Source organism: Schistocerca serialis, chromosome 7 (genome assembly GCF_023864345.2).
Source record: "Schistocerca serialis cubense isolate TAMUIC-IGC-003099 chromosome 7, iqSchSeri2.2, whole genome shotgun sequence".
NCBI classification, from domain to species: domain Eukaryota; kingdom Metazoa; phylum Arthropoda; class Insecta; order Orthoptera; family Acrididae; genus Schistocerca; species Schistocerca serialis.
Window position 1 is genome coordinate 50270376 of NC_064644.1, and position 19553 is coordinate 50289928.

General features: G+C 37.3%; 1 protein-coding gene across 1 annotated transcript in view; it reads left to right on the plus strand.

Annotated features, from left to right (window-relative positions):
• The window catches only part of LOC126412076 (carboxypeptidase N subunit 2-like), a 46635-nt gene that overhangs the window by 11753 nt on the left and 15329 nt on the right, over positions 1-19553 (plus strand). Inside the window, exons 2-4 of the mRNA XM_050081480.1 lie at positions 5481-5623; positions 11603-11760; positions 18900-19046. Of these exons, the coding sequence (XP_049937437.1) occupies positions 5482-5623; positions 11603-11760; positions 18900-19046 (447 nt within the window). The 5' untranslated portion in view covers position 5481. The remainder of the gene's footprint in view (positions 1-5480; positions 5624-11602; positions 11761-18899; positions 19047-19553) is intronic.

Sequence of the window (19553 nt, forward strand, 5' to 3'; positions counted from 1 at the left end):
AATGTTTTCTAAACTGAAAGCTCTTGTCATTGTTGCGTTTACGTACAATTGAAAATTGTATAATATTTGAAAACTGACTGAAGTATGCTAAATTATGACTTATATAATGAAAAATATCGAATAATAGAACATACATGTTAAGGAGGCCACAATCAGTAGTTTTGCCATTCCTAGAAAGACAGTGTAAGAGTTTCATAGACGCAGTAGGCGACGGTGACTCACGAGAAAGCGCGGCCCTTTAGTTTTCGTAAATAAATGTTAGTATGAGAGGAATAGCGCCTTACGCGAACGTGAGAATACGTCTCGTGCTGCTGAAGGTTCTCGACGGTGACGTCACGAGGAAGCGCGCGATGGCTGCCCAACGCATCGGCCCAGCCTTGTATGTAGGAACCTGGCTACAAAGCATTGGCCGTGCAAGCCAAAGTTCCTTTTCAAAGGAACAAGTCCGGCATTTGTCTTATGTGATTTACAAGAACCATAGAAAAGCAAATCAGGAAAGTGAAAGTTTCGTTTACTATTTCGTCTGTCGACGCTAAGCTTTATTAAATTTCTTATCAACACGGAGAACTATTTCTGCTTCATATCAAGTTAAGTTGGGAATGTCATTTATAAACAAGGTGTCAGTCGTAAGAGGAATTTCCGTGATATCTCATATATAATTAAAAATACGGAAGCAAAGAACTGCGCAGTTTGATCTGATTTATCCGTAAATCCAGGTTAATAGGGTAGTCCTGCAGTGAGTCTGCAGTCACAGTTTTCACATTTTCTGATCCTGACTTTTCGAGATAGTTTCACTACCAATGTTGTTATACGTTCAGGTATTAGTCGTACCGTGAAGTAGTCACCTTTCTTACAGACAACATTGTTTCAGTGTCTCAACCCGTTTTGAAATACGAAGGACGTTCGTAAATTCGTGACACGTCATTGTAATTACGGGTGGATACAGAATCAGCTCCTGTCTTATAACAGTAGAGACATTTCCACGGTCAGATGATGATCTTTTATTTAATGCAAGCAGATGCAGCTGACTAACTTGACTCTGTTGCTTCAGTCCACATTGCCTGTTATGTCAGCGTGGATTTGGTTAGACTAAGACCTTGGTATTACATCACTCAGATTGAGGACAGTAGGGTGAGAGGTGTAAAAGATCATGTTTGTTGACAGAGAGCAGAAATGAGTGTGACCCCAAGCCTGATTGTCACCTCTACCCTCTCCTATCTGCACAGGTTAGGGGCTATCGCGAACTCTACAGCCGCCATTGAGATGACCTACGAGCGCTAAGTTTCCTCCGATAAAACATGTCGCTTGTTTTCACTTGTTTTCCTTTCTATACCGATTACTGACACTGAAAAGCGAGGCTGGTACGTGATAAGTGGTAAAGTGTTGCGAAATGAACACAGATCGAACAAATACGTTGGAGAAACCAGTTAGCGTCGCAAAAATTGACGCATTGTCTTTTTCAGAGAAAATCCGCAATCGGTTGTTGTAAAAAACATTTTATTGTCCGTTTAGATCACATTTTTTAAAAACTGTGGTCGGTTTCGGTTCCACATGCGCCACATTTAGATCCGTAAAGCAAAAAATAAAGTAATTAACCAACATACGATCTACGATGTGCAACATTACCATATGTACCGGACGTACCTGAATGTACTGCCTGCCATTTAAGAGTAACCCGTACAGTTAATCAGCAAAATACTTGCTAAGAAGTGAACTTCGGAGAAAAGGCTGTAAATAAATATTCCGTACGATAATGAGACGAAGCACATATAGTTAAACAAAAATTTATTAATAAATAAAATGGCACAGTTCCTTAGAGGAGCGATTAAATGAGCAGCGGCCGCCATACTGTACCTGACAACGAACATTCTGGTTTCCTGGCAGACAGTGATAATCCCTAGATCGGGTTCCTCATGTTTCTCTGAATACTGCGATTAAAGGAAAAGTACACACTCAACAAAGTTAGTGTCTTCAGGTCTTCCAACAGTTTCAGTACTCTTCTCTTACGTAAGTGTATTCGTTTTGCATTACAGTGAAGTCAAGACCACTGCCACATCAAATAATTCATGCCGCTTGTTAACTAGTCGCAGTTAGAATTTACTACCAGTAGTGTTTGGCTCTATGGGTCTTAACTTCGAAGGTCATTAGTCCCCTAGAACTTAGAGCTACTTTAACCTAACTAACCTAAGGACATCACACACATCCATGCCCGAGGCAGGATTCGAACCTGCGACCGTAGCGGCCGCGCGGCTCCAGACTGTAGCGCCTAGAACCGCTCGACCTCTCCGGCCGGCGTAGATGTTTGTTTTGCGTCATTCCCGGTTCATGAAGAAACATGCTCAGATGTCTGTGTGCTCTAATTGGCAACATCTTTTTTCTCTTTCGACGGATTCGATCGTGACGTGAAATACACAATTGTGAACGGATGTGGTACGGTATTAGCCGACAAGAGATCCGATATCAGGACGTCTTTAGTGTTGCGCTTGGCTTCCAAAATGGCTAAGTCCAAGTTTTATCACCATTAGTTGCCGCGAGTTTTCGTATTTGCTCGTTTTGTGTAACAAATGAAAGAAAGAACACAGATTTCACATTAATATGAGATTGACATAAGTTGGTAACTAAAAAACGCAGCGTGTGGGCATCTGTGTGACTCTTGTAATTATTTTGAGCAAATGAGTTGTCGTGCGTTGCTAGACGAGTGAAGCTTATGAGGCACGAAGTAAGGAACTCCATAGTCGCGGGGCTGACTTGAAATCCCATGCAGGCGAGACAAATTCTGGCCACTCGCCCAATGTCGCGCATTACAGATGCAGGAGCGGACCTAACTGCGAGAAAATTGCGCCATAAAGCAGGAAGTTGGTCTCGACAGCTGTGCCAAATCGGTGAGTCACAGTTAACCACTTCTGTACTGGCAACTGGCAAAACATCCCGCCAGGCTATGGTTAGTTCTTGATTCATTGCCATTGTCAGCACTCAGTTTCTTGTGCGCATTTGTGTACAGTACCGGTATTGTTCGCACAAGCAAGTGTTATTGAAGAGAGAGGGGGGGACCAGAACAGCGAGAAGGTCTTACGGCAGGGCATTCTGGAAGATGTGGACAAACATTTAGAGACAATAATATGGGCCCCTCTGGAGGTCTGGAGGAAAAATATCATAATAAAACACGTGCCCTGTTACCGGATTCCGAAATACTGTTGTTTGAAACAATGAGTAGGAGTGTTGAAAGGTAGTGTTTAATTTCTAAAATTTTAGGTGCCGGAACTCTCCTCTTCAACTGTACAACCTCCCCCAAACTTACAATGAGAAATCACTTTTTACAAGATACTGTTCTGAAATCCAGGGCTTTATAGTAAAATTTCTTACGACTAAAACAATAACGCCACAAGATTTAATATAAACAGGTGTTAACTGTCTGTCCTCGGAGCATTTACAAGTTCATTGCAGCCGGCGCAGCGGCAGTCTACAATTAGCGGTACTTTCCGATTCGACATCACGTGTACTACTTGCCGACTTTTTTCAGTCAAGCTAAAAGAAGGAAGTCTCTGGGAGATGCCGGTGCGCCGTTCCGGCCAAAATTAAGCCCTGGTTCAAGGATACTTGTCTAATTCTGTAATCGATTATAGCTAAAATAGGCACTGCTATCTTCACTGCATTTTAAAGCGGATGTTGCCAAAACTTGTCAGGGTGCATATACAAAACTCAAATAATTTGTGAAGAACAACATTTGAAAGTGAACAAGCAAATTCTCCCATATACATAGTTGTGCCAATAACGTAACTTACAAGTGACCAACATGGTGCAGATAGTGACACGACGCTGCATTTTGCAGACCTGTTAAGCACAGAGCATATGTTTAATGGTTTCCCATTCAGAGTGGCACATGCTATGCAGAGCTGTACCGAGGTCATCTCGTGTTCTTTGCAGAACTACAAAAGCTGAACCCCCCTCCATTTTGTAAGTAAATTTAATAAAAAGAAGCATTACTGGAAACGAAATTATGGTACTTAATGGAACCGTACTGTGTACAACCAATTAAATGTATCATTGTACTCTGGTGTGCAAAACTTTTGAATGAAAGTAACTTTCATATGTCACTGCCAAGTAACATAGCTTGATGAAACCTGGGACTGTACAGTGACTGAACTGCTTCAGTATAGCAAGAAGGTAACTAAAAGAAATGCGTAGAGAGACAAACAGAAATGACACTGTATCCATCATTTTGATTTGCAGCTTCTTGTATTGGCTCTGTTTGCAGTTAAAATTGTTTGGATGTGAGGTCCGCCAGTTATGCAGAACACCGTTTTTCTCAGTACCCAGACATGTTTCGGCACCACTGTGCCATCATCAGTGGCTTTTCGTTTTTATTTATTCTGCAATGTGAACATTTTTGTTAAATGATTATAGAATTATGTGCATATTTAGTTCAAACGACAGACTGTTTCTTTTTGTAAATACCTTTATATTTGGTGTGCATGAATTTTCTGGATCACTTGCGTGTTAATTACTACAGGTAGCTTGTCATCTGCAACCAAACGATGTTGATGAGAAAGTTTCTTGCTGGGAGTTAACCTATCTTCTAGAATGTAATTTAGTTTTGTTTACGCGCTTGTATTTGTTTTTACATACGTTTTCTTGTGGCGAGCGCTTCTATTCTCTGCATCGACACCTCAGCAGTTTCAATTAGCTAAATGTGAAGAGAAAAGGGAAGCTACATCTGCAAACAACTTTACTGAAAGATAGTTTGTGATGACTCACTAAATGGGGAGCAGTGTCATGGAAATGGCAACAGTATTCTGTATATTGATATTCTACTTTCAGTAGTAAAAGTGGATGAATAGCAGTGAAACTGCCGTTGGACATCTAGGTTTCTTCTGACAACTTGGACTTTACTTGTTTGCTCAGTCAGTGAACAGGGTAGACTGCAATGTGCAAAGCGAGTGGAAGCCGAGTACTATTCCTGGGAAGACAAACATTGTTTGGATCACACTGCTCATAACGCATTGTTGCAGATTTGCTCTGAAACAAATGTATTCACTTAGTTGTTACCAAAGGCACGATGGCAGTTGTATTCTTGTTAGCCACAAATCCTTTGCAGCTGATGTCGTCCATACCAGACGTGGAATCTTTCAGTATGACACAAGAACGGAACACAACAGTTATTAGAGTAGCTTGTGGCTAAATTCCTGTCAATGTACCAGCTTACAAATGTCAAAATATCAAACCTCTGAAACACACATGATGCAGAGCACAAGCTAGAAGTATTTAAAGCTTCTCATTGTGGTTTTTAGTGAACACACAACCATTTGTAGTTGGATGTACGAAAGAGTTGTAGACTTCATATCATGAATTGCAGGTATTTTGTGTAACAACACTGTTAGGTGGTGGCAACAATTTTTTTTAACTTGTCAATGCATTGTGCATAAGTAAGGTAGCCTTAAATAATAAGCATTCTTAAACTTATCAGCATTACAATGTTACAGAATGTGGAAGCTGGTGGCTTTGACTCTAGCAGCAGCCTGCTGCATTGTTCTGGGTGAGGAGTGTCCCTGCAACATCAGTGGGAACAAGCTCATCTGTACTGGTATCAAACTTGATGCTTCACCGCCAGAGTCTTGCTTTGCAGGTACAGTACTGATATAATTAAAATTTTCATCTTCTGCAACTGTAGGAAATGCTAAGGTGCAAGCTCAGTGGCACCTTGAATACTATTCATGTGACATTGTATTTTATGGATTCAACAAATCACACTGTTGTACAATTTGTACATATGGTATTGGACAAGTCAAGTATACATTTTACAAGTAATTTTTACAATTTATTTGTTAAAATTTTAATGTATTGTATAAAAGTCTGTGCAATATTGTTAGATGGTAACAGGCATCACATTGTAGGCTTCTTTCACTTGGGTTGTAAATTCTTTTTACAGTACTATGAAATTCAATTGAACATGTTGAGAGCAGAATAGGAATAAAATACAGACCAGTACATACATCCTTTTAGGAAGAATGCACAATAATGCCATCAAGCATTTGTAACAGCAAAGATTTTCAGAGTCGCAGCATACTTAGTGTGTACTGGAACTGAAATATTGTATTCATTATACTTGCATTTCCATTATAAAGGAAGACAGCTAAATAATGTCCTTACTTGTGCAGTTGTGTGGAGACCTTTAAAAAGAATTGTGAAAGTTTCCAACTGCAGTAGATCATCTTATGAATTTGTGTGATGTTAGGGACTGTAAACTGCCAGCCATAAAGCTTGTGCCATTAATATGCTGTATTGCCATAACTTCTTTACAAACATAAATTGCACACTGTGGATGATCTATATATGTATATAAAATATTGCTTAATAATTATATTGTCAGTAAGATTAAATTACATTCCAAGAATTTTAAATTCATCTTGATCTCTCCATACACTATTATAAATTGATATATTCATAATTCTGAGGGAAGCAAATAGCCACTACTTCCAATCTAAAATCACCTCTATATTAAACACATGTACACAAAACTTAACTTCTTTATGTTGAAGCATTTTGCCGCGACAATTGACAAGTGGTTATCAGATTATTGTCAGAAGCTAGATGTTAATAGCAGTGATACACGTCACAAAGATATGTTGAATGTTGATGGTAGAGGTGTTTTTATAGCTATAAAAATATGATATCATCTGGTAAGGTTAGTAAGATTTTGAATGTGAAATAATTTGGGTGAAGCTAAATGTTAAGGAGCAGTAGTGGTGGAACATTTGAATGATCAGTATTAGTTGTAGATGGAGATTTCAACTTAACCAACTATAAGGGGGGGGGGGGGGGGGGGTTGCAAAGACAGGGGATCATATTAAGTTTCTATACATGATGTATTTGAGAATTATCTTGAATAGCTAATCAGAGAACTGTCTGATTAAGACAACATTAAAGCCATTACAGCAGTAACTGAATAGGGCTGTAGGTAGGAATGTAAAGAAAAGAAAGGAAGATATTTCTGCCTTGCAAGAGCAACAAAACACAGATTTTAGATCACTTCAAAATTAATCTCTTGGACCAAAATTCTGAGCATGAATAGAAAAAAAAAAAAATTGAGTATTCTACATTATTGCTCAGATATGTGAGAAGAAAAATTGTGGTGAAATGTTTTTGATCACAATATAAATTGATATTGTGATCAAAGACTGGAATAAAAAACATATCGTAGTATTGGATTGCTGTTCGTATATGCGACTATGTCGCAACTGGTGAAAAAGTTGTGGTGAATGAGAGAGACCTGCAGTGGTTCAGCAGCCACATTAGAAAGCTGCCACAGAAGCAAAGAAAGCTGGAAATTTAAATGTATCCAAAAGTTGACAGACAAAAAACTGAACAAAATCAAAATTAGCACAAGGAGAGCCATATGTGAAGTGTTCAGTGAATTCAAAAGTAAAATTCTGTCTACTGCCTTTGCAGATAGCCCTAAGAAGTTTGGTCTTCTGTTAAATCAGAAGCCATCAATCCAGACACTCTACATCTACATATACTCCCCAAACCACTGTGAAGTGCATGGCAGAGGGGTATGTCCCATTGTACCAGTTATTAGGGTTTTTTTCCATTCCATTTACATATAGATTATGGGATGAATGATTGTTTAAATGCCTCCACATGAGCTGTGATTAATCTCTTATTGTTGTCCTGATCCCTATGGGAGAAATATATAAGGGATTATAGTATATAATTTAAAGCCAGTTCTTAAAACTTTGTAAGTAGGCTTTCTTGGGGTAGTTTGTCTATTTTTAAAGTGCCTGCCAGTTCAGTTTCTTCAGCATTCCCATGACACTTTCCCACAGGTAAAACAAACCTGTAGCAGTTTGTGATGTTCTCCTCTGTATATATTCCGTATCCCCTGTTACTCCTATTTTGGCAAAAGTCTCTAAAGCTTAAGTAATATTCTAGGATGGGTCGCATAAGTGGTTTGTAAAGCTGTCTATAGACTGACTGTATTTCCCCAGTATTCTAGTAATAAATCAGTCTGCCACCAGCTTTGCCCATGACTGAACCTACATGATCATTTCATTTGATATCCCTAGAAACTATTAGATCCAGCTATTTGTAAGAATTGACCAGCTCCCTTCATGAGTCACTAATATTACATTTGTAGGAAACTGTTTTCTGTTTGTGAAATGCATTTTCTAAATGTTTAAAGCAAGTTGCCAGTCTGTGCACTGCTTTGAAATCTTGTCAAGATTTGGGTGCAAATTTACCGTATTTACTCAAATCTAAGCCGCACTCGAATCTAAGCCGCACCTGAAAAATGGTACTCGAAATAAACGGAAAAAAAATTTTCCGAATCTTAAGCCGCACCTGAAATTTGAGATTCGAAATTCAAGGGGAGAGAAAAGTTTTAGGCCGCACCTCCAAATCGAAACAAAGTTGGCCCATTGTAATATGAGACACAATTTAGGTCGAATGAAAGACGATACAGCTACAGTAGTTTGGTTCGAGTCTTAAGCTTAGCAGTTACGCTTTACCAGGTAGCCATTGCTATGCATCAGGCGCTCTGTTCGTATTTATACGGGTACCGTTCCTTTTTCACGTGTTTCGTCTGGTTTGAATCGATTGCTTATTTTTATTTGATCTGATAAGTGCCGTTTTCTTTGTTATAGGTGTTTACGTCACTCTACGCTAAAATGCATTACTGTACTGTGTCATGCCTTGTTTGTCACATTCTGATAGAGCGTGTTTACGGCCTGTCGTCGCTCGCGGCATGGCTTGCTTTTGTGCGCGCTACTGCCGCTTACAATTATATAAAAAAAAAAAAAAAAAGAGGAGAGGAATCGTCTCAGCGAAACAATGGCAAGAGACTGCTATTTGTTGTTACTTACACTGCTGCTTTCTTTGATAACGATCAACAAGAACCAAATAATAGACTGCGTATGATAGAACATGTTCTGAACAAGAGTTAAGCAAAAAATTTTCTCCGTTTGAAAATCTTTGCGGCCGCTTCTTTAGTACATCAAATTCTGCACAGAAATTAGTCATCTTAGATTTAAAAATCTAGTCAGTTGCTGTGCTTCATTTCTGACTGTATCACTATTAGGCGTAAGAATAATACGAATATAAACATGACACGATACGTATATTCTTCCGCGTTTGCTGTTGTCTCACTCTAGTTTCGTAGCTTATTAGACAGACAGGGTTTAAATGGGATAGCAGCAAACAGGAAAGAATACATGGCAAAATGTTTATATTTGTATTATTCTTATGGTGAAGAGAATACTGCATGTGATTCACATTTCATCAGGTTCCTATTAGCAACCATCTCTTCTCACAGGTAGAAAAAAATTCAGAATGTAGAGTTGGCCATATTGACAAACATCCCCAACAGTCTTGCCAGTCGGATTTTCGTAGTACATAGAAATTCTGCTACATTCCAAGATGAACAATATGGAATTTGTATTTACTTCATTGGATAATGTATGAAAATGCAGTGGTCGAAACTCAGGGGGGAGAAAAAAAAAGCTCGTCTTCCACCTTTTTTTTTTTAAATTTATTTACTTACGCAGAGGTTTTGGCACCAGTATTTATCTTTGCAAAGCATGCCTGTGTAGCGGTACATAAATTCGACGGCAGAAGTTACTTGTGGCGGCATTTACAAACATTTTTCAGAACTTCCGCTTGCTTTGCACTCGATTCTAAGCCGCAGGCAGTTTTTTGGATCACAAAAACCGGAAAAAAAGTGCGGCTTAGATTCGAGTAAATACGGTATGCAGCTTATTTTAGGCAGACTGTCTGATCATAATGGTCAAAATGGAGCTTACAGAGAAAAGATAAGGCCAAAATAGTAAATGCCTTTCTCTGAGTTTGTTTCACTCAGGGAGATCATACTGCAATTCTTTCTTTAAATCATCATACAAATGTCAAAATGACAGGTAGCAAAACAAGTAATCATGGGATAGAAAAGCACCTAAAACCACTCAACAGGGTGAAAGCCACTGGACTTGATGGGACACCATTATAGTTCTGAGTAGAGTATGTGAAAGAACTTGTTCCTATTTTAGGAGAAGTGTACCATAGGTAAGAAGGATGGAATATCAGACTTGTAGTGAGAGAGAGAGAGAGAGAGAGAGAGAGAGAGAGAGAGAGAGAGAGAGAGAGAGAAGGGGGGGGGGTGTTTTTTGTTGTGCCTATCTGCGACTCCTGGATTTTCCATTGTTTGATTATTGTTGATCAGTCTGAGATCCATGCCAGATAGTATTGATGAGGGGTGAACAGAAAAGATCTGCAGAATAGCAGTGTGCAAATGCATCGTGGAGACACTCGGCCAACTCCAGCAGCAGGCACTTCAACAGAAATATTCTGCATAATGCTGAGGTGTGCCTTTAAAACACAAAGAGCATACATTCCTAGAAGAGTCAACTAATATATTGCTTCCTCCTACATATGTCTCAAGAAAATACTATGACTGTAAAATAAGAAATTTGAACTCTCACAGAGGCTTACCAAGAATCCTCCTTATGAGCCATTCATGACTGGAACAGAAAGGAGGAAAATGACAGTGTCGCACAAAGTACCATCCACCGCATACTGTAAGCTTGCTTGAAAAGTATATAATTAGATTCTACATACATTCTTGTAGCTGACACAGAAATCTCTTCAATGTCCTGCGAATGTATGTGTAACTTGCACAAATTTTCTTCCAGTCATTTACTTACTATTATTACATCTTGTATTTGGAAGATTTTACATTTTCAGTTCAAATAATTCCGATTGTGATCTACCCACTGGCTCCAAACACAAATTTTTACAATGAGCTCAACCTTTGTACTGCTTGCTATGAGCTCTCACTTAGAACTACCAACTCTCATAGAGATTATTTTCACAACCATGTGCTTCTGCACTAATGGTACCAAAAGAAAGAAAATAAATGCAAAAAATGAGTTATTACTATATTTACTATTGCAATGTACATACCTTGAATATAATCATACTTCTCATTTAAAATAATTTTCTGTTTATTATTTTATAATAACTGTTTCTTGTTTCCTTATTTTGACTATACTTGTAACTGTAATTGCTTACTTACCAATCTGAATTTCAGTGCAATAATATAAAAGTTCTAATTAAAGATTTGATGACACAAAATGGGTTAATCAATGCCTATTGATTAACAATAAACAAAAATAGTAAGATTTCTCACTGTATTTTCCTCACAGATTATTATTTTATTTGTGGAATAGGGCTCTATTTAAATTTCCAAATGAGATAAATTAATTTTAATAAAATATGGTTGAATTACACTCCAGGACCCAAGACTTAGATGTGTCACAATGTTACTGTTATAAACCTTCCATGAATGTTGTCAGAACATTAACACTCTTTAGTAATGTATACTATCTGTATGTATTATCTCTCAGCAGTGTGCTACCCAATACACTCAATTATACACAGTATATTTTTCATTAATGACAGTTTGGAACATCCTTTTCTGAGATGTGATTGGAAGTTTTTTATCATCTCAGTCTAGTGAAGTTATTACACAGTAGGTCCAATCATCACTATGTTTGACACACACCTGCTGACATCTATTCTGATTTCCAGACAGCTGATGAATTTGCTCTTATTTCAGGTAAATCAATAAAACAGCTAGTAATTTCAAGACTACAAGAAGGTGGATTTAAGACACTGCAGTTGCCATCATCACAGTACTGTGCCAGTTTGGAAAAAGTCATTGTGACAGAAGTAGCCAAACTCTGGGAGGTGGAGGGTCTGTCACACTGCCCACAGGTAATAATCGAAATATTATTGTCATTTCTTGTTATGTATGATACATTTACAAAGTTGTGAAAGTTCCATATACTTGAATAGCTGCTTTTAGTTTTTCCTGTGCAGCATTATTGAAATTTGGTTTTCGTTACCCCTAGGTTCTGTTTTACTGTGGGCAAAGAAGGAATATGTTTGATTATCAAAGGATATAAGAGTAACAACCATCCTCAAGTCACTTCTTGTTACAATCACGTGAGAAAATAGACAGTGAAATTGAAATGCAGAAGGATAAGTTGTCTCTGGTCCTATGTAAAATCACTAAGTGCCACTAAGGCTTCCATTCAGCTCCTTGATGACCAGTCTGGTGTGGCAGTTGAAGATAACAAAACAAAAGAAATAGTTTCAAATTTCATGTTCAAGAAATTGTTCACACAGGAGAATCGTACAAACATACCATCATTTGACCATTGGACAGACTCCTGTATGGATGACATAGTAATAAGTGTCCTTGGTCTAGAGAAACAACTGAAAGACTTGAAAGCAAATAAATCACCAGATCTGGGTGGAATCTCAATTCAGTTTTACAAAGAGTGCTCTATGGCACTGGCCTCGTACTTAGTCTGCATTTATCATGAATGTCTTGCATAGCATAGAGTCCTAGGTGAATGGAAAAAAGTGCATGTGACTAGTATATAAGCACGGTAAAAGAATGGACCCACAAAATTACACACCAATATTCCTAACTTCAGTTTGTTGCAGATTCCTTGAATACAATATATTCTCAGTTTGAATATATTAAGTTTCTCAGTCTAAAGAAAGTTTATGGCCACAAATCAGCATTGTTTTAGAAAGCATCACTCATGAGAAATAGATTTGCCCTTTTCTCACATGATATACTGCGAACTGTGGATGAAGGGCAACAGATTCCATACTTCTAGATTTCTGAAAATCATTTGACATGGTGCCCCAATACATGCTGTTAAAGAAGGTATGGTCATAAGGAATAAGTACACAGATATGTGAATGGCTTGGAGACTTCTTAAGTACCTGGTATGTTGTCCTCGACAGTGAGAGTTCATCAGAGACAAGGGTATCAGCAAGAGTGTCTCAGGGAAGTATGAGAGGACCACTCTTGTTTTCTATATGCATACATGATTTTGTACACAGGGTGGGCAGCAATGTGCAGTTGTTCCCTGGTGGTGCTGTGGTGTACGGTAAGGTGTTGGAGTCAGATGACTGTAGGAAGATACAAAATGGCTTAGACAAAATTTCTAGTTGGTGTGATGACCAGCAACAAGCTTTAACTGTGGAAAAATGTAAGTTAATGCAGAGTAGTAGTAGTAGTAGTAGTAGTAGTAGTAAGAACAAACCTCTAATGTTCAGATACATTATTACTAGTATCCTGCTTGACACAGTCAAATGGTTTAAATATGTGCGCGTAAGGTTGCAAAGTGAAAAGAAATGCAACAAGCATGTGAGAACTGTGGTAAGGAAGGTGAATGGTCAAGTTCAGTTTATTGGGAGAAATTTAGGAAAGAGTGGTACACCTGTAAAAGAAACTGCATAGGACGTTGGTGTGACCTATTCTTGAGTATTGCTAGAGTGCTTGGGATCCATACTAGGTCATATTGAAAGAAGGCATCAGAGCAATTCAGAGGCAGGCTGCTTGATTTGCTACCATCATATTTGAACAACATGTAAGTGTTCTGGAGATGCTTCAGTAACTCAAATGGGAATCCCTGGAGAGAAGACAACATTCTTTTTGAGGGACACTATTGAGAAAATTTAGAGGACTGGCATTTGAAGCTGACTGCAGAACAATTCTACTGCCTTTAACATACATTGTGAGTAAGGATCACGAAGATATAAAAGAAATTAGGACTCATATGGAGGCATATAGATAGTTGTTTTTTTCCCTTGCTCTATTTGTGAGTGGAGCAGGAAAGGGAATGAGTAGTAGTGGTAAAGGTACCCTCCACCATGCACCTTATGGTGGCTTGTGGAGTATCTGTGTAGACATAGATTAGTTAACGAGTGCTTCTAATAAAAGACATAAATAATAAAGTGACTGCTTCTTAGTAGATATCAGTTGTCTGGATTCCACTGAGACCTAGAACAGCTGTAGAGGAACCTTCACTTGGGGAAGTCTGGTAGTAATTGCAGAAAGGTGAAAAAACTATTATTTTTCTCATACTACAAAATCCTATTACTGGGATTTACAGAGAATGTTGAATACCATTATGAATTAAGAAGCAATATCATATTATGAGCTGCTGGAAACAACTCATTATATCATATAGATGGTAAAATGGAGGGGCAAACATTTCTGTATTCCCTACTTAGGTGTACGATACAGCACAAACCTGAAAGCTGATAAAATTTCAGAGGTTGTTTGGGGATATTTTCTAGGCATTTTAGTATAAGGGACACATGGTCTCCAGTATCTCATCATGGAGTAACTTCATTCATTCATATTGTTTTTGCGCTTATGGACAGTGTTTGAACTCAAATATCTCATGACGACACGATTTGCACTTCTTTCCTTTCTTCCTTTTCTTGTCCCAAAATCTCGTAATCCTTTGCATATGCCTTTGTTCTGTCCATAATGCTCCCGTATTCCTCTTCTCATTTACCATAAATTTTGCATTCCTAATTTTGTTCCTGAATTCCTTTCTGTCTTTTTATCATTTGTTTATTGATCCCCAGCTGCCTTATGTCTTCCTCTATTTAATGATACCAATTTGTCTTATGGCTTGAATGTTTTATTATATCAAAGATTCTCTTTGTAAGTCTGGTGTTGTCCATTCTCTGTATGCATCAATAGAAATTTATTCTGCATTTTCTGATCATGTCTGTGTGTCTGTCAGTGTGTTGGTCTTTTCGTCCATATGCATCTTTGTGTATTGGTCCAAATATTGTCCTGAGAATTTTGCATTCTATTTTTTCTGTCTCTATAATGCCTGATGCTCCAGTTGTGGTCGTTTCTGACACATATAGTGCTTCCGGTAATACAACTGTTTTGTAATGTCTAATTTTGGCCTGTCTTGATATGCTTTTCTTATTATAATGTGACCATGTGAGTTTATATGCTTTCTGGAGTCTTTCGGTTTGTTCTATGCTGAATGCCTTGTTTGATCCTCCTATTTGTATGTATTCCCCTAAATACTTAAATTTTTTGACTCTTTTTACGGATCCATACATTGTTTGCATGATGTGTACATTGTTGGTTTGTCGTTCCCTGTATTGAGTCTTCTCATATGATATCTGTAGATCTGTTTTGGCAGCTATTTCATGATGTTCCAGTGCTTCCTTTGTCTCCTGTGTATTATTACTAAGTATGGCTATGTCATCTGCAAATGCCAGACATTTTATGATTGTTGTTATTTCACATGTTCTTCCTTTAACTTGTTCTTCCCATTGTTTGACAATTTGTCTAAGACTATGTTAAACAGGATTGGTGAAAGCCCCTCTCCTTGTCGGACACCTATTTGTATCTGGAAGGGTTCCAAAATTTCTCCCAGGAACTTAACCTTCGAGGTGGTGTCTGTGAGTGTCTGTTGTATAATTGCCGTGGTTTTTCTGTCGCTGCCATATTCTTCCAGTATGTCAAAGAGCGTCTGTCGGACTATGGAGTCGTATGCTTTTTTTTTTTAAGTCAACATATGTGATGGAGTAATAATGTAATTATGACTTATTTGTTTGTTCCCCCCGTTATCTTTGTTCCTATGAAAACACCTTCATATTGTTGAGTTATCAGAATGTACCACACTGATTTCCTGTACAGACAGGGAAGTAATGTGTATATGGTTGCTTTGCTTCCTGAAAATTTCAGCATAGCATTATTGTGCTACTCTTCAGTTCCATCCAGTGAGCACATGCACATGAGATGCATACTGGCCAATTCTTAATCATTAAACCTATCCACACAATGCATGCTATTAGTTTATTGGAAAAATATTTTCAGTGCAGTACGGATGATGCAAAGATAAATAGGAAGGGGGGGGGGGGGGGAGTGAGAGGAATCAAACTAAAAAACAATTACTCCGTGATGAATTGATGAATCACTTAAGGCCAAGGGTCCCTTACACCAAAATACTCAGAATATGTCCCTGAGCGAATGAAGTGCCAATGTTGTCTGACCCAGTCAGCACATTTTCCACATTAATCGTCTGTTTTTGTGGCCAGTCAAGAATGAATTAGAATGGGGGACATAGTCAACACTACACAATGACATGTGATGTGATCCAGTGAGAGTTGGATAGATTACTTCCTATTGTTAAATAAAGAATTCCTTGGAGATGTAGGCAACCTCAGGGTGATGATATTGGATATACTTACATGGTATTTTGTTGGTACCATGTCAAGGAAAGGTTGTGTGTATGTATTAGGTGATCAGATTTGTCATGCTTTGTTTAATATTTTTAACACAGTTAAACGTTTCCAAGATGACAGAGATAAAAGCATCCCTTTTTTTAAGAAGTCTTCAGCTGCCATTTTTTTTTTTTTTTTTTTTTTTATTCCTGTGCTATTGTACAGTTTCAGCCTTCGGCCATTTTCAGTATCTAAAACGGAAGTTTCATACAGTGGATACATTAGTGACACTTGTGTTTTTGATATAGAAACAAGTCATATCTGTACATATACTAGGCGCATTATAACTTACTTTATGTATGATTTTTTTGGTAACAGATTGTCGTATACGTTGTTGCTCCTACGACATATCATGCTTATAAATCAGTTCAAAGTGTTCACACTATTTTAGGAGCACTTTACTTTCGAGCAGTTGTTGCAAAACTCTTATATATAATGTCCTTAACACTAGGAAGATTATAATTTTGCTACTTAATCTGCATATGCTTTTGTTCTCAGTTATATTTAAATATTGTTCATCATTGGTATAAATATGACAATGTAATTTCTTTAAAACAACGTGTAAATATTTGTTCTGTTATGGTAGGAGCACGTCATTTTTGAATAGTTGGTACAAAGATCGTATATATCACATTTATCACAGTATTCTAATGAGATAGTACTGAGAACCACGAGAGTCTGGTAAAAATTGCTTTATGGTTGCTTGATGTTTCGCATTAGTCATATTTATTAATGAGTGTAGCAACAATTGTACATTCTATGCTTCTGTAATGCTTTGCCCTAGAACTGGTAGAAAATTGTCTAGGAATTTCCCATTTAATACTTTGTCTGACTGATCTTTTAGATGTATGTAGATTTAAATTTCTTCCTTAACATCCATGACATTTCCTTCCTGTAGCTTATGTAATATCTGAAGTGAATGGTTGGTGTCTTTTAAGTGTGCAGCCAATGTGGATGGGTTATTGTCATGTGTTCTTTAAATCGTGTACCAAATTTTCTTCCTGTTTGTCCAATATAAAATTTTGGGCATTCTTCACAGCTAATTTTGTAGATTCCTGATTGTGAAAAGTAACTGGTCTATAGTTTTGTATCCTTGAATCATCGAGTAATTTTGTCAGAGATAATTCCTAGACATGGGCGTACAAGGACATTATTTTTTCTGTGGTTTGTTTTTGTCTCTAGTTAGTTATTTTGTCTATTCAAAAATGACGTGCTCCTACAATAACGGAACAAATATTTAAAAGTTATTTTAAAGAAATTCCATACAATCATATTTATACCAATGATTAACGATAATTAAATATTACTGAGAACAAAGGCATATGCAGGTTAAGTAGCAACATTCTGTAAAATAATTATAATCTTCCTAGTGTTAAGTACATTATATACGAGCTTTGCAACAACTGCTTGTAAGTAATGTGCTCCTAAAATAGTGTGAACTCCTTGACCTAATTTGTGAGTATGATATGATGTCATAGGAGCAACAACATATATGACATGATCTGTTACCAAAAAATCATCCGTAAAGTAAGTTATAATGCGTCTAGTATATGTACAGATATTACTTGTTCCTATATCAAAAACACAAGTGTCACTAATGTATCCACTGTATGAAACTTCAGTTTTATATACTTGAAAATGGCCTAAGGCTGAAATTGTACAATCATACGGGAAATAAAAAAAGGCAGCTGAAGGCTTCAAGAAATCATCCAAAAAATTCATCGCAGCTGCGGACCCTGTCGCATTGAAAATTACAAAAGCATCTATTTAGCTTTGTCCAGGTGCATTCATCTGAAAACATTTGTTGATAGCTTTAGACCAGAGAATGTGGTGCAAATTTGGTTATTTGCTAATGGAGACCTGTCCTCCATCACTTATAAGTGACAAAATGCGCTCTGTGAAAGAGTCATTAATTTTTGCATTCATTATCACAAATAAAATATGTGACACTAGGTAAACTAATTGAACATGATTTTAATCATATCTGGTACAGTGTTTTATTGTCCGATTGTGATCTGTTATTCACAAGCTTGCATTACCAATTGACCCCAAAAAAGTTTTTATAGATATTTCATACAGAAGTTGCTCGTGCTGTGCTTCCAGTAATATTTCTTATCAACAATATTCTCTTGTTTCATCAGATAATGTCCTTTGAAACTGTTGTGATTTTCCTGGTTTCTATTATTTAGGGGCCTACTAACTTATCATAGATTCCTACTATGACAGGTAACTTAATGTTACTCAGACATAGTTAATTCACTATTGTGTTCGGTAATTAGTTTTGCTGGCAGTCTGTAATATGTCTGCAAACAAAAATGTATTATTAAAAGCTTTTTATCTTTCAAATGGCAGGAATAATATGATAATTGTATTAGTAGTATGCTGTGCAACATAGCAACTCTGGTGAAGCTGTTCTTTCATTGGCTTGCTCTGACCAGCATGTAGACAACAGAGAGATGAGCAGCTCATAACCTGTTACCAATTCTCATCAGTAGCTTTCCACCAAGGAAGGCAGCACCATTTGAATTCTTGGGCTTCACCTACAGCTAGATTGGTGTCTCAGTTTCTGTTGTGTTTATGCTACTGTAAAGTTTTCATTTTGTTTATGCTGCTGTCAGTAAAAGATGTTATTTTCAAAGAAAGTTGTTTTAAGTAATCCCACATATTATCTTAATTAACATAAACTAATGTGTATAAGTAATTATAGTATCCACCCATTTTATGTGAATAAATTCGACAGACTACACATGTGTACTTCTGTTCTAATGTGTCTACAAATATCTTTCCAGATTAGGCAGGTTATAGTAAAATCATGCGCTCTTAAGCAGCTACCATCAGTGACTGGCCTTGCAAAGCTGAAAGATGTTGTCCTCCGTAACAATGAAATCAGTGAAATTCCAGCTGATGCCTTTGCCACCAACCCCAGTCTTGAAGAGGTGAATATTCTGGTTTATAGCATTATACACATTTCTTTACATTTAATTATACATTATTTTTAAAGCTGTTATGTAAAACAGAAGCAGTGAACTAGAAATTTATGAAACAAAAATATCAACAAGGAAAGAATGAAAGGAGAAGGAAAAATTGGGGAGCAATATAAGTGTCTCATGTATGTTCTCCAGCAAACGCACATCAGTTCAGTACCACTTTGAAGAAAACTAGAACATGTAATGGATACTGACAAGTAGAAGGTGTATTCAGAGATATTCCATTTGTCATAATTGATACAATTAAAAGTAATGAATACAATGCTTATATATCATCAGTGTACTCAATCCATACTTCAACATTATTTGTTGCTTAATGTTGTACACATTATATAATGTACAGCTACTACAATGCATCCATGTGCACTCTTGCCTGTGCCCCTCTGTATGCACTTGATAACAACACTGTGCAAGCTGATGCATCATGTGTTGCTCTGCTTTGGAGGGGGTAGAGCA